General features: G+C 37.5%; 1 protein-coding gene and 1 pseudogene across 12 annotated transcripts in view; both read left to right on the top strand.

The window, feature by feature from the left end:
• USP40 (ubiquitin specific peptidase 40) overlaps positions 1-15,233 on the top strand; it is a 163,478-nt gene that overhangs the window by 76,889 nt on the left and 71,356 nt on the right. For all 12 annotated transcript variants that reach the window (XR_013173121.1, XM_077155459.1, XM_077155460.1 and 9 more), the window contains 2 exons: positions 5,168-5,221; positions 6,029-6,117. Coding sequence is in view for 11 of the 12 variants with exons in the window: in XM_077155459.1 (XP_077011574.1) it covers positions 5,168-5,221; positions 6,029-6,117 (143 nt within the window). In the remaining variant the exon portion in view is untranslated. The remainder of the gene's footprint in view (positions 1-5,167; positions 5,222-6,028; positions 6,118-15,233) is intronic.
• Positions 7,083-9,524, top strand: LOC143678241 (WW domain-containing adapter protein with coiled-coil pseudogene; annotated as a pseudogene).

The raw sequence follows: 15,233 nt of genomic DNA, 5'->3' as shown, positions 1-15,233 counted from the left end.
TAAAATGGATAAAACTTGAGTTTCACTAATGAAGAAAAGGAAGACAGATTACCAATATCATTCTGAAAAGAGAGATCATTAATGCACATCCTTTAGACATCAAAGAATAATAAGGGAATTTAATGAACAACTTTATGCCAATAACTTATTCAACTTAGATGGAATGTACAAATTTCTTGAAATACAAATTATTAAACCAGACTTTATAATTAGAAAACCTGAATACTCTTATGTCTATAAAAGGCATTAAATTCTTAATTTAAAAAACCACAGAGAAAACTCTAGGCCCATATAGCTTCAGTGATGAACTGCACCAAACATTTAAGAAAGAAATAATACTAATCATATACAGACTTTTTCTGAAAGAGAAAGGAAACTTTCCACTTCATTTTTGAGGCTAACATTACCCTGATACCAAAACCAAATAAAGACATTACAAAATAAGAGAACTACAGATAAGGATATCTCATAAATGTAGATACAGAATTCCTTAATGAAGTATTTACGTCTATGCTGGTTTGAAAGTATTCTGTTTTAATACTGATCCAATGTTAAGGGACAGCCATTTCTTTTCATCCTGATTCCTGAAACTTTAATTATCTCCACAAGATGTGGCACCCCCCCCCCCCCAATTGTGGGTGTGACTTTTTGATTAGATGGAGACAACTCCACTCATTCCAGGTGTGTCTTGATTAGTTTACTGGAGTCCTTTAAAAGAGGAAACATTTTGGAGAGAGTAGAGCTGACAGAGTGAGAGCTGACCCAGCTGCCAACACTTGGAGAACAGAGACTGTGTTTGGAGATGCGTGGAGCCAAGCAGATGTCGCCATAAGATGTTAAGCAAGCCAGAACCTTGGACATTTTTATAGGCTTAGAACTGTAATTTGTAACTTATCACATTCCCTTTTTTAAAAGTCATTGTAGTTCTGATATATCACAAACTGAAGCAACGTCTAATCTAGGAATGTATAGAAAGGGCAATTGATTCTATCCAGGTGGGGCTTATCCCAGGAATGTAGTGTTGGTTTAATATTAGAAAATCAGTTAGTGTCATTGACCATATCAGCAGAGAAAAACGATATGATCCTCTCAATAATTGCAGAAAAAGCATTTGACAAATTTCAGTACCCATTTATATTAAACCTCTCAGAAAGCAAAGAATAAAGGGGAATTTCCTTATCCTGATAAGACATCTATAAAGAAAAAAACTTCTAGCAAACATGATACTTAATGGGAACAAGGCAAGGATTTCAACCCTTATCACTTCTGTTCAACATTGTATTGGAATTCCTTTCAGTGAGTAAAGCAAGAAAATGATGTAAATGATGTGAAAGGCATACAGATTAAAAGAAGAGGCAAAAACAGTCTTGATTTGGAGGTAGCATGGTGATATAAACAGAATTTCCTAACAATTCTATAAGAAAAATTGCTAGAAGTAATAGATGAGTTTATCAAGGACACCAAAAATACGTTTCTGTCTACTAACAAGAAAAGTGGAAATTAAATTAAGACTATTAACCATGGGATAAATTTAACTAGGTACAAGACTTGTACACTGAAAACTAGAAAACTTTGTTGTGAGAAATTAAAGAACTTTAAAAATGGAATGAATTATATACTGTTCATGTATCAGAAGATAGTTCTCCCCCAGTTATTTTGGGGGAGATAAAATATATTAGATATATGCTTTGATTTCGCTTGGGTAAATATCTAGGAGTAGAATTGGAAAGTGTTTATGCTTAACTTTAAACCACTATACTATCACCTGCAATATATGGGAGTTCCAATTGCTCCACCTCTTCCCTCTCACTTGGCTTATGATTTTTATAAATTTTAATCATTCTATTGGGTGTTATTTTTAATGGTATTGTTAAGAAGATAATTCTCCCTCAATTTTTCTGTAGATTCAGTGCAGTCTCATTCAAGATCCTAATATTTTTTAATAGAAATTCACAAGCTGGTTTAAAATTTATGTGAAAATGCAAGGAATGTAGAATAGCTATAACAATGTTGAAAGTAAAAGAAAAGGAACAAAGTTGGGAGACTTTTATCTGATTTCTTGATTTAACTCAAAAACTGTAGTAATCAGGATCACAAGTATTGGCATAGACGAAGACGTAAGAGCGGAGTCTGGCAGATCACAGCACGCACCCTGTTCTTGTACAGCCGTGAGCTAAGAATATTTTTAAATTTCTAAAGTGTTGTTTTAAAAAGAATGTAACACAATCGATGACTCATGAAGTATAAAATTTTTATGGTGAAACTAAGAGAATCCAGAAATAGTATACATATATAACTGATTGACTTTCAAAAAGGGACCAGAGGGGAGAGTTTGTACATTTTCAACAGATAGTGCTGGTGCAGTTGGATATCCACATGCACAAAAATGAACTTCAAGCTTTACCTCACATCATAGACCTAAATGTTACAGCCTAGAACTGTAAAATTCTGAAGAAGATGAAGGAGAAAATCTTTGTTCTTTTATCATAAGCAAAGATTTTTTGATGGGACACAGCAAAACAGACCTCAAAAGAAAAAACTAATGAATTGGACCACATTAAAATGTGAAATTTCTGCCCTCTGAAAGGCATTTAAAAGGGAAGCCCACAGACTAGGAGAAAATATTTATAAGACACAAATTTGACCATGGGCTATTTTCCAGAATATATTTTTTAAAACTTGCAAGCTAATGAGACAATTCAAACCAAATTGGGAAGATTGAACAGATACTTTACAAAAGAATACTTACCTAGGAATGGCCAATAAGCACCGGGAATGATGCTCTGTAACAGTAGCCCTCAGAGAAATGCAAATTTAAGACCATCATGACATATCACTATGCCCCCCACAGAAGGGTTAAAATTTAGAATACTAACAAACCAAGTGTGAGGGAAGAGGTGGAGCAATTGGAACTCCCATATATTGCTGGTGGGAGTATAGTGGTGCAAAGTTAAACATAAACACTTGCCAATTCTACTCCTAGATATTTACCTAAGATAAATTAAAACATATATTCATACAAAGACTTGTCATGAAGGTTCATAGCCAAATCCTGGAAACAACCAAATGTCCATGAGCATACAAATTGTAGTGGAATACTGTTCATCAGTAAAAAGCAATGAGCTGCCACATGTAAAAAATGGATGAATCTCAGAAACAAACCAAGTGAAAGAAACCAGACATAAGAGAATACATACTATATGACTCCATTTATATGAAATGTAGAAAAAGTAAATCTATAGTGACAAGATAGATCAGTGCTTGGGTGGGGTGAGGGATTGACTGCAAAGTGGCACAGGGAATTTTGAGGGGTGAAAGAATTTGTCTATATCTCAATTTGCTCGTGTTTATAAATTTGTCATACTCTGGACTGTACACTTAAAATTGATGCATTTTATTATAAGTAAATTATACCTCAACACAACTGATAAATTGTGTATGGTTTATTAAAAATGAACATCCCCCTTCTTCTCATGTGACTGTGAGTTTTTCATTGTAACAAAGCTCTCTCCTACCCCAGAGAGTTACTAGGGCTATACTCTCTCTTTGAACTCTCTTCCCCTCACTCTTTATCTACTAAATCCAGTCATTCATTTGGTCTCGGCTGAAATGTTACTTCTTCTTTCACACCTGCCCCACCATCTCAGTTAATCTCATCATACACCCTGTATTTTTGTTTTCTTTCCTAGCACTCACTTTTGTACTTACCCATGTTGTGTGACTAGCACTGCCTCCCATGTTAGGTGAGGCTCTCTGAGGACAGAGTTCCTGGCTCTTCTGCTTACTGCGATGTCGTCCTCAGTGCCTGGCATGTAGAAGATGCATAATAAGTTTGTTGAATGAAAGTTTTTAAAAAAATTAAGGAGGCCATATTTAAAATGCATTTTTTTAAAAATGAGGTGCATATGTTGTTTCATTTGTCAAAAAAATTTTATTAGAATTATATGCTGGCTTCACATTGTTAGAGTGTAAGATATATGTTAGCCTCACATTGTTACAGTGTAAGATATTGAACTCAGGAATCTCAAGATGAGTTTTTTTTTTAAGGGTAAAAATAACCATTTCATAAAGATAAAAATCACCTAATTTCTTATGTGTTTGTATACACTGTCTTCACTTTGCACAATTCTGTATTTCAGTTAGCGTGGTTTAATTAAATAGCAATCAATCCCCCAATAATGTGGTTCAAATTTCAGGTGCCGTGGTATATATTAACTGTGAGTAATTGCATGAAGTACAGATTTCACTGTTAGCTCTTCAATCCACAAAGCACTACGTATGTAACACATGATCAGTGACCAATCATCTCACTTCCATTAAAGTCTGTTGATTGGTCACTGTATATCTTGTTCCTCTCACTGCACAGACAGCAGCATGTAGTTGTGTTGCCTTCAAATGATAAAGTACATGGGGCATTTTACAAAAACAGATAGTTGGTAGAGAGAATTTGCACCAAAGAAACGAAAATAAACAGAGTTATAAAAACAAGTAGCCAACCGTGGGAGTGTTGCCACTGTTGAAGAGCCTTTAAATATGCAGCTGGAGCGACACAGATAAGGCAAGTCGTTGTGACAGAAAGGATGAAGATGGCCCAAAGAAAGTGACACCAGCAAAAAACTTCACATTAAAGGAACTCTCAGAGGTATTTCATGACATTGAAAGTGCAAAAGATAAAATGTTAGAAGTTAATCCATTTTTAGAAAGGAGCCTGTCAGTTTGCCAAGGCATAGAAAAAAAATGCTCAGTTGACATTGTAAGTTACGCAATGAGAGGAAAGCAAGCTCTCCTTAAACTGCCCTAGATACATTTATTTTTACAAAGAAGGAAAACGCTTCAATTCTCAGGTTTCTAATGTTTTCAGTTAGTGTAAGTATTAATTTTAATGTGTTTTTCATTTTTTTATGTATGTATAATTGACAGTGAAAGAGTTTTTAATGTTTTGCCAAAAATAAATAAGGGTATTGGAACAATGATAACATTGCTGTGCCCAAGTTTAGCTTGCACAGATATTTTTATAGTCCTGTGCAAGCTAAGACTAGCTGTTCTTGTGATTTTGGTTGTTTTCTTTGAGTTTTTAAGCTTATTGTAGCTTCTTGCTAATTAACATAATAGAGCATCTCTCATTTTCTTTGCTCAGTGTACTAACCAGTTTTTTTTTTTTTAATAGCCGAGAACAGCTGCTTGAGACCTATTGATAGAAATGGGAAGCTTCTTTGTCCAGGTAAGTCCTTTTAGCAGCCTTTCAAAGTTGCTCCACACTCATACTACCTCCCTTTCCTATCATTTTACTTTAAACCATACTCATATTACCTCCCTCTCCTACCATTTTACTTTAAACAATGGCTTCTGGTACTAATATTCTTAAATTGTCTTTTAGAGACTGATCTATAGGACATATTGTTGCCTAGGTTTCTTCATTGAAATTACAGAAGCCTTGGCCTAAAACAGAGACTTCTGCTTTCCAAATGAAACAAATATCTTTCAGATTATCAGACCCTCGTTTTAGTCTGGGTTTTGATCTAGTTATTTTGCTAGCCTGATTTTTAAAGTTTTTCATTTGTTTTGCTAATTTGACTATAATACCCCATGGAATATAGTATTTAGCCCTTATCTCTGTAATATCCTGTTCTCCAACTTACTTATTCCTGGCTGAACCTCATTACTGAAGGCAGTCACTGTAGCATCCTTAAAGGTGAAAGAGGCTAGTACATTAGTCTTGGAAATTTTCCCAATTCTGAATGTCAGACTTTTAATCCATGTAGGCAACAACCCTGAACAAGTCATTTTATTGAGTATGTATTATCTGCTTCTTATTTCTTACGCATAAAAAGAATTCTATATTCTAGAATATGGCAGTTGAAAATGAAATATAACCATTAGATATCTAATCATTTTTCTTGCTATGCAACTCATATATTTTTTTCTTTCTTGGCATTCTTGATTTTCAGAGAAAGACTGCTTTTAGTATACTGTTTTGCTCAGAGAGGGGAGTTAATAGCATTCATCATGTTATAAAAATTCTTTACAGTGCCAGACAATTATACTTTGAAGGAAGCAGAATTGAAGATGGGGAGTTCATTGGGACTGTGTCTTGGAAAAGCACCAACTTCTACTCAGGTAAAATAGTGCTGCCTGGGAAAACAAAATCGACTCATCTACTACTAAACTCCCGGTGCAGGTTGGAAAAGGTTTATGTACCATAGAAAAGCTATATTTTAATCCTAATCCCATTTTGTAAAGACAGCCGTTTCTTCTAATCCCTATTCAGTACTGTATGTTGGGCACTTTGATTAGATTATCTTCATGGAGATGTGACTCACTCAAGAGGAGGTGTTAACCTGGATTAGGTGGAGACATGTCTCCACCCATTCTAGGTGGGTCTGGATTACTTTACTGGAATCCTATAAAAGAGGAAACATTTTGGAGAAAGCAGGAGATTCAGAGAGAGAGCCAAGAAAGACGACAAAATGCCACAGAACCATGAAGCAGAGAGTCCACCGGCCACAACTTTTGAAGATAAGAAGGAAAACGCCTCCCAGGAAGCTGGAGCTAGCAGGTGATGTCGTGTTTGCCATGTGCCCTTCCAGCCAAGAGAGAAACATTGAATGTGTTCACCATGTGCCTTTCCACTTGAGAGAGAAGCCCTGAACTTCATCGGCCTTGAATCAAGATATCTTTCCGTGGATGCCTTAGATTGGACATTTCTATAGATGTGCTTTAATTGGGACATTTCCACTGCCTCAAAACTGTTAACTTGCAACTTATTAAATTCCCCTTTTTAAAAACCATTGAGTTTCTGGTAAATTGCATTCCAGCAGCTAGCAAACTAGAACACTCCCTTAATTCCATAATTAATACTTAACTGCTGTAGTAATATTGCTTTTCTCTAAAAGTTTTTTCCTTAAATGATGTTTTATTTTGGGAATGTATCCATATAGTTCCCTGTGTTTATATTTAAAAGATTATATCGCAGATGCAGTTGGTGGTACAGCAGCGGGAGAAAGAGAGGAGGGGCGGGACAGGAGAAGGGAGGAGGTGGAGAAGAGGGGCGTAGCAGGGCAGGGGTGGGGAGGCAGAGCAAGAGAAGAAGAGGATTACCAAAGAGAGGTGATGCCATCAGTGGGTTTGCTGGTAGAATGGAAGAAAAGCATTCCAATGATGACAGTAGTTTGCTCCCAAAGAATACTTTTTCTCTAGCAAGGCACAATAACAGAGACTATAGACTGCTAAGAGCAGAGACTCAGAGTAGTTCTACGCTGGTTCAGCACCCCATCAAGCCAATGGTTCATCCAAATGTTACCCCAAGCACTGTTCTTTCTAGTTCTTTTACACTACAGTCTGGTCATGAGCCAAAGAAGTCATTTGATGCTAATGGAGTATCTACTTTATCAAAACTGCGTACTACCCACAGAAAACAGAAAGAAAAGAATCTACATCAGGAAACAAAGTGGTATCGCAATCTTTCACAACTCTGTCCACATCTTCTGCCTCTAGACTGGATGAATCCCACATCTGCACCTCTAATATCTGTTCCTGCAGTCCCTGTTTCGCCTGTCCCACAGTCCCCAATAATTTATTTACTTCAGAACCCAAATCTTCTTAGATAGTTGCTTGTTGCTTTGGAAGCCGCGCTGCATGGTAATAATTCTAAAGTGGATATATCCAAATTAAATTAATTTCTCAAAGCAGCTGGGCCATGAGCCTTGCTGCAGTCTATAATTCGTAAGTTTCTGAATGCTGGACCCTCTGCTTTCAAAATAACTTTTCTGATTTTGCAAGCTTCTCAACTTTTTACACAAGCCCAACCATCTAACCAGTCTCCAGTGTCTCTTACATTTCATGCGTCATCTCCAAGATCTTATGTTTCTCCAAGAATAAGCACACTTCAAACCAATACAGTCCCTATCAAACCTTTGATTAGTACTCCTTCCATTTCATCATAGCCAAAGGTTAGTACGCCAGTAGTTAAATAAGGACCGGTTTCACAGTTGGCCGCTCAGCAGCCTGTAACTGCTAACAAGCAGCAAGGTCATGAACCTGTATCTCCTCGAAGTCTTCAGCACTCAAGTATCCAGAGAAGTTCATCACCGGGTCCAAATTATAAAATGCAACAGCTATGCCACATAGTTATCTACCCGACCTACGTGTTATTAACACCTATGCTAACAGCGCACTTCAGTGACAATCTTATAGAACACATTCAAGGCTGGCCCACAGATCATGCAGAGAAGCAGGCATTACAATTGTGTGAAGAAGCTTATAACATGGGAAGTGTTTACATGTCAGAAATTTGTACTGAATTAAAAAATTTAAGATCATTGATTTGGGTATGTGATATTCAAGCAACTTTGAAAGAACAAAAGATACGATTTTTGAAACAATAGGTTAAGGAACTTGAAAAACTAAAGAATCAGAATTTCTCATTCTGTGAAGATGTGAATAATTGCACATGATTTTGAGTATAGGAACTGTAAATCTGTTGCCCAATCTTAACATTTTTGAGCTGCATTTAAGTAGACATTAGACCATTAAGCTGAGCAAAAGAAAATGACAGGAGGATGAGGTCTGTAAGAATCAGTTCAGGGGAAATCTACAAGATTGATTTGTAAAACTCTTGAAGTGTAGATTTCTTGTAGATGTATTTGTCATATTGTCAATGTGTCTTCTAAAGTGAAGCCTTGGGAGCCATGAGCAACAGAGCTTAGACATCCAAAACTAATCAATGCTGAGATGGCTAATGTTCTAGTTTGCTAGCTGCTGGAATGCAATATACCAGAAACGGAATGACTTTTAAAAAGGGGAGTTGAATAACTTGTTAGTTTACAGTTCTAAGGTCGAGAAAATGTCCCAGTTACAACAAGTCTATAGAAATGTCCAATCAAAGACATCCAGGGAAAGACTCCTTGATTCAAGAAGGCTAATGAAGTTCAGGGTTTCTCTTTCAGGTGAGAAGGCACATGGCAAACGCAATTACAGTTTCTCTCTTGACTGGAAGGGCACATGGTGAGCAAGGCATCATCTGCTAGCTTTCTCTCCTGGCTTCCTGTTTCATGAAGTTCCCTGAAAGGCGTTTTCCTTCTTCATCTCCAAAGGTTGCTGGCTAGCGGGCTGTCTGCTTCACGTAACTATATCGTTCTTCTCTGGCTCTCTCTGAATCTCTCATACTCCAAAATGTTTCCTCTTTTATAAGACTTTTATAGAAACTAATCAAGACCCACCGATTTGGGTGGAGACACACCTCTACCTAATCCAGTTTAACAACCAGTCTTGATTAAGTCACATCTCCAGGGAGATCACCTCATTATGCTTTCAAACATACAGTACTGAATAGGGATTAGAAGAAACGTTTGCCTTTACAAAATGGAATTAGGATTAAAATATGGCTTTTGTAGAGTACATACATCATTTCAAACCAGCACAGTTAAACACCTAGCCTTTAACATAAAAACCTGTCTGCATACTGCATTTCCTAATATAACTTTTGTGGACAGCTTAATTGAACACCATAAGTACATAGAACCTTGCGTAGGGCATGAGATTTTGTAGGTTGAGTGATGCCTTAATAAATCACAGAAGTATTTGAACAGTGAATAAAAAAGTATTTGCAGAGTCCCCTTGGGGAAATGGTGAGAAAGCAGGAAAATTCAGCTTCGCCAAGTGGAGAATTCTTGATATTTTCACAAGCAGTGGGGACATCCAAAGCAATAGGCTGAGCCCCCCAATCTTGGGGTTTGTTCATATGAAACAACCCCACAAAGGATAGTCTAAGCCTACTTAAAATTAGGCCTGAGAGTCACCCGCAAGAGAGCCTCTTTTGTTCTCAGATGTGGCCTCTCTCTCTCAGCCAACATGACAAGCGACCTCACTGCGCTCCCCCTCTCTACATGGGACATGACTCTCAGGGGTGTGGACCTTCCTGGCAACCTGGAACAGAAATCCGAGAATGAGCTGGGACTCAGCACCAAGGGATTGAGAAAACTTTCTCAACCGAAAGGGGCAAGAGAGAAATGAGACAAAGTGTCAGTGGCTGAGCAATTCCAAAGAGTAGAGAGGTTATCCTGGAGGTTATCCTTATTCATTAAATAGGTATCACTTTTTTAGTTAAGGCATAACAGAGAGGCTGGAGGAAACTGCCTGAAAATGTAGAGCTGTGTTCCAGTAGCCATATTTCTTGAAGATGATTGTATAATGATATAGCTTTTGCAATGTGACTGTGTAATTGGGAAAACCTTGTCTCTCATGCTTCTTTTATCTACCTTATGGACAGATGAGTAAAACATATGGATTAAAAATGAATAATAGGGGGAACAAATGTTAAAATAAATTTAGTAGATTGAAATGCTAGTGATCAATGAAAGGGATGGGTAAGGGATACAGTATGTATGAATTTTTTTTTTGTTTTCTTTTTATTTCTTTTTCTGAATTGATGCAAATGTTCTAAGAAATCACCATGATGATGAATATACAACTATGTGGTGAAAAAAAAAGAATGTTCATATTGTATATTGATTGATTTTATTAATAGAAAATTTTTAATGGGTTTTTAAAAAGAAAACCTGGGGGTAGGGATTAATTTGTCAGTCAGAAATCTTGCATTTTCAAAAATTCAGTGCAAGCACCAGACAATCTGTGTCTTAAGGATACAATTTGATCCATATAGGCAAAATATCTTGAAACAACTGTTTCCACACTTGCACCTGATCAAGAGCAGTGCTTCTCCACTTATTTTGCAGAGGAATGTTTTTCATTTCCTGTGTATTCCATTTCCCTCTGAAATCCTCAACCTAATTTTATCCATTTTTTGAGGCTCCTGTTTTTCTCCTTTCCTAAGACACTATTGTTATGGCACTTTGAAACGTTTTGTTCCTATGTACAGTAGCTTAAAATGGCAGTGATTGAGCATAACCCACTTGTTTATATAAATTATTGAAATCCATTTGCACCCTAAATGGACTTATAAGTACTGTTTGGCATTGGAGCACATTGATTGCTTCAATATTAAAAGAACATGGTTTTGTGAGGGCAAAGAGAAAACAAAGCTAGTCAGATGTGAACTGTTTCTGTTGTAATAAACATATTAGACAAACCAAAAGATTATGTTAAAACCTATTTATAACATTCTTTTTCTGGGAAAATCTTGTGGTCGGGAATCTTCAAGGTTGACTGGCCACCACTTTCAACCCACCATATTTCACAAATTCTTAAGTTGTATCTTTTTTTTTCACATTTTTTTCTTACACTTTTATAGCTTCATTTTATTTAAGTATTTGATATATCTAAATTTGATTTTTAAAATATTTTTATTAACAAAATGTAACATACAAACATAAGCATTCTTAACATGTGAAAATTCCATTCTTGGTATATAATCAGTGATTCACAATATCATCGCATAGTTGTATATTCATCACCATAATCATTTCTTAGAACATTTGCATCTCTCCAGTAAAAGAAATGAAAAGAAAAAACTCATGCATACCATACCCCTACCACTCCCTCTCGTTGACCACTAGTATTTCCATCTACCCAAAGTATTTTAACCTTTGTTCCCCCTATTTTTTTTCTATACCCCTTACCACTCCCTTTCATTGATCACTAGTTTGTCTATTCAGTTTAACATTTGTTTCTCCTATTATTTATTTATTTTTAATCCATATCTTATCTGTTCATACTGTAGATAAAAGGAACAGACACAAGGTTTTCAAAATCACAGAGTCATATTGCAAAAGCTATATCATTATATAATCATCCTCAAGAAACGTGGCTATTGGAACACAGCTGTACAGTTTCAGGCACTTCCTTCTAGCTTCTCTAATGCACCTTAAACTAAAATGGGGATATCTATATAATGTATAAGAATAACCTCCAGGATAACCTCTCAACTCTGTTTGAAATCTCTCAGCTACTGGCACTTTATTTTGTCTCATTTTGCTCTTCCCCCTTTTGGTCGAGAAGGTTTACCCAATCCCTTGATGCTGAGTCCCAGCTGATTCTAGGATTTCTGTCCTACGTTGCCAGGGAGGTTTACACCCCTGGGAATAATGTCCCACATAGAGAGGGGGGAGGGTGGTGCATTTGCTTGACATGTTGGCTGAGAGAGAGATAGGCCACTTCTGAGCAACAAAAGACGTTGTCTGGGGGTGACTCTTAGGCCTAATTATTTAGCCTATCCTTTGTGGGGATAAGTTTCATAAGATCAACTCCAACTTTGAGGGCTTGGCCTCTTGATTTGGTTGTCCCCACTGCTTGCGAGAATATCAGTAATTCTCCAAATGGGGAAATTGAATTTTCCCCTATTCTCACCGTTCCCCCAAAGGGACTTTGCAAATACTTCTTTAATCACTGTTCAAATCCTTCTGGGATTTATTGGGGCATCACACTGGACAAATCTACAAAATCTCATGCCCTATTCAAGGTTCCATGTACTTAATGGTGTTCAGTTAACCTGTCCATATAGGTTGTATTCGGAAGTGCACTAGTCAAAATATAAATTTTGTACCAAATAAACATATTTTGCTTTAGTCTCACACAGAATTTGAAGTTTTAAAATATCAGTGACCATCTGTTTTCAACACCCTGCGATATTGACATTCCTTTCTTCTTCCTCACGCAAAAATATTTTTTAATTTGTACATGTAGTCACTATCATTGTACACTCTAGGCATTCCTAGATGATACCATCTAAGTCTTTATCATCTGTCTTTCTTTTTGGTTTCATATGTGCCCCCAGCCCTCCTCCCTCTATCTTTCTTACATTCAGCTTCATTCAGTGTTCTAACATTATTGTATTACAGTTAGATATAATTGTGCTACGATCAGGTAGTATTCTGCTATCCATTTCTGAATTTTTACAGTCAGTCCTGTTGCACAATCTGTATCCCTTCAGCTGCAATTACCAAATATCTGCCCTATTTCTGTCTTCTTTTGGGCTCTGTTCTTAACTGAAATTCTCCAAGTTCATTCAGTAATGTTAGTTCATATCTGTTCTAGTTTGCTAGCTGCTGGAATGCAACACACCAGAGACGGATTGGCTTTTAATAAAAGGATATTTATTTCGTTAGTTCTTCAGAGGAAAGGCAGCTAACTTTCAACTGAGGTTTGTTCTTACGTGGGAAGGCACAGGGTAATCTCTGCTGGCTTTCTCTCCAGGCCTCTGGGTTCCAACAACTTTCCCCAGGGTGATTTCTTTCTGTATCTCCAAAGGCCTGGGCTGAGCTGCGAGTGCCGAGATGAGGTATGCTGAGCTGCTTGGGCTATGCTACGTTGGAGCTCGCTCATTTAAGCACCAGCCAATTAAATCAAACATCATTCATTGCAGCAGGCACACCTTCTAGCCGACTGCAGATGTAATGAGCAACAGGTGAGGTTCATGCACCATTGGCTCATGTCCACAACAGCAGAACTAGGCACCTTCACCTGGCCAAGCTGACACCTAAACCTAACTACCACATGTCCACCCCTTGTCAACTTGATATCTATGTGTATCACCTTAAACGATATTAAAGTGGCACAAATTCTCTTCTGGCTGTGAACCTGTGAATCTCAAAACAAGTTATCTGGTGCCAGTATGCAAAGGAGGGACAGTCACAGGATCCATAGGGAGAAATTGGAAGGAAAACCTGCAGGGCAAACACCATTGGATTTCAAAGTCTGAAAATCATTTATCCTTCAGCTTTAGAAAGTGGCAGTCCCACCCTTTCCAAGGGCCTATGCAGTGGCCCGCCTCTTTCCAAATCAACCTTGGGGAACATTGAGGAGACCTCCTTTTTCTCAGCTTCACTCTCTCCAGGAATTGGGGCCACACCTGGGCTCTCTGCCATTTCCGGGGTACATGCTCAACCCCTCCATGTGGTGGCAGCCAGGCTCTCCCCAGTCCCCAAGGAGCGTCTGTACCTTTCTCAAGGGCCTGAGGCGGCACAACTCTTCCACTGCAATGAGATGGGACACTCATCCTCTGCCCTCAGGGCAAACTCACCCTCTCCATGTAAATGGGTGGGTCCACTCTCCTGGCCGAGGTTTCTTGGCTTCAGACCTCAGCTTCCATGATTCTCACTCTGCAAACTCCTATTTATCCCTTTTGTGTTCCCCTTTGTCCATATTGACAATAGTTCCATTTACACCAACAGTCTCTTCAAGCACTGCAAGAATTCTCCATCATTCTCTTCTCAGTTCCTCCAAAATCTTCCCCTTATTCATCAAAAAAAAACATTCTAACATATCTGGTGTGAGATATGGGTCTTCTTTCATTCTTTTGCATGTGGATATCCAGTTTTCCAAGTACCATTTATTGAAGAGATTATTCTGTCCCAGGTGAATTGACTTGACTGCCTTATCGACGATCAGTTGTCCACAGATGAGAGGGTCTATCTATTCCATTGGTCAGTATATCTATCTTTATGCCAGTACCATGCTGTTTTGACCACTGTAGCTTCATAATACACCTTCAAGTCAGGTAGTGTGAGACTTTCAACTTCATTTTTCTTTCTCAGGATATTTTTAGCTATTTGGGGCACCCAGATTCCAGATGAATTTGGTTATTCTTCTGTTTCTGAAAAGTAAATTTTGGGGATTTTAATTGGTATTGCATTGAATCCATAAATCAATTTAGGTAGAATTGACATCTGAACTATATTTAGTCTTCCAGTCCAAGAACACAGTATGCCCTTCCATTTATTTAGGCTTTCTGTGATTTCTTTAAGCAATTTCTTGTGGTTTTCTTCATATGGGTCTTTTATATCCTTAGTTAAATTTATTCCTAAATATTGTATTCTTTAGATTGCACTTGTAAATGGAATTTTTTCTTGCTTCCCCCCCTCAGATTGCTCATTATTAGTGTGTAGAATTACTACAGATTTTTGCGTGTTGCTCTTGTAACCTGCCACTTTGCTGTATTTATTTATTAGCTCTAATAGTTTTGCTGTGGATTTTTTGACATATGCTATCATATCATCTGCAAACACTAAGAGCTTTACTTCTTCCATTCCAATTTTGATGCCTTGTATTTCTGTTTCTCTTCTGGTTGCTCTGGCTAGAACTTTCAACACAATGTTGAATAACATTGGCAACAGTGAACATCCTTGTCTTGTTCCTGATCTTAGGGGGAATGTTTTCAGTTTTTCCCCATTGAGGATGATGTTAGCTGTGCATTTTTCATATTCTCTTTATCGTGTTGAGGAAGTTCCCTTCTATTCCTATCCTTTGAAGTGTTTTCAGCAAGAAAGAATGTTGAATTT

This window comes from Tamandua tetradactyla, chromosome 3, assembly GCF_023851605.1.
Source record: "Tamandua tetradactyla isolate mTamTet1 chromosome 3, mTamTet1.pri, whole genome shotgun sequence".
Taxonomy (NCBI): domain Eukaryota; kingdom Metazoa; phylum Chordata; class Mammalia; order Pilosa; family Myrmecophagidae; genus Tamandua; species Tamandua tetradactyla.
Note: the sequence above shows the minus strand (reverse complement) of the source record. Positions and strands in the feature narration are given on the sequence as shown.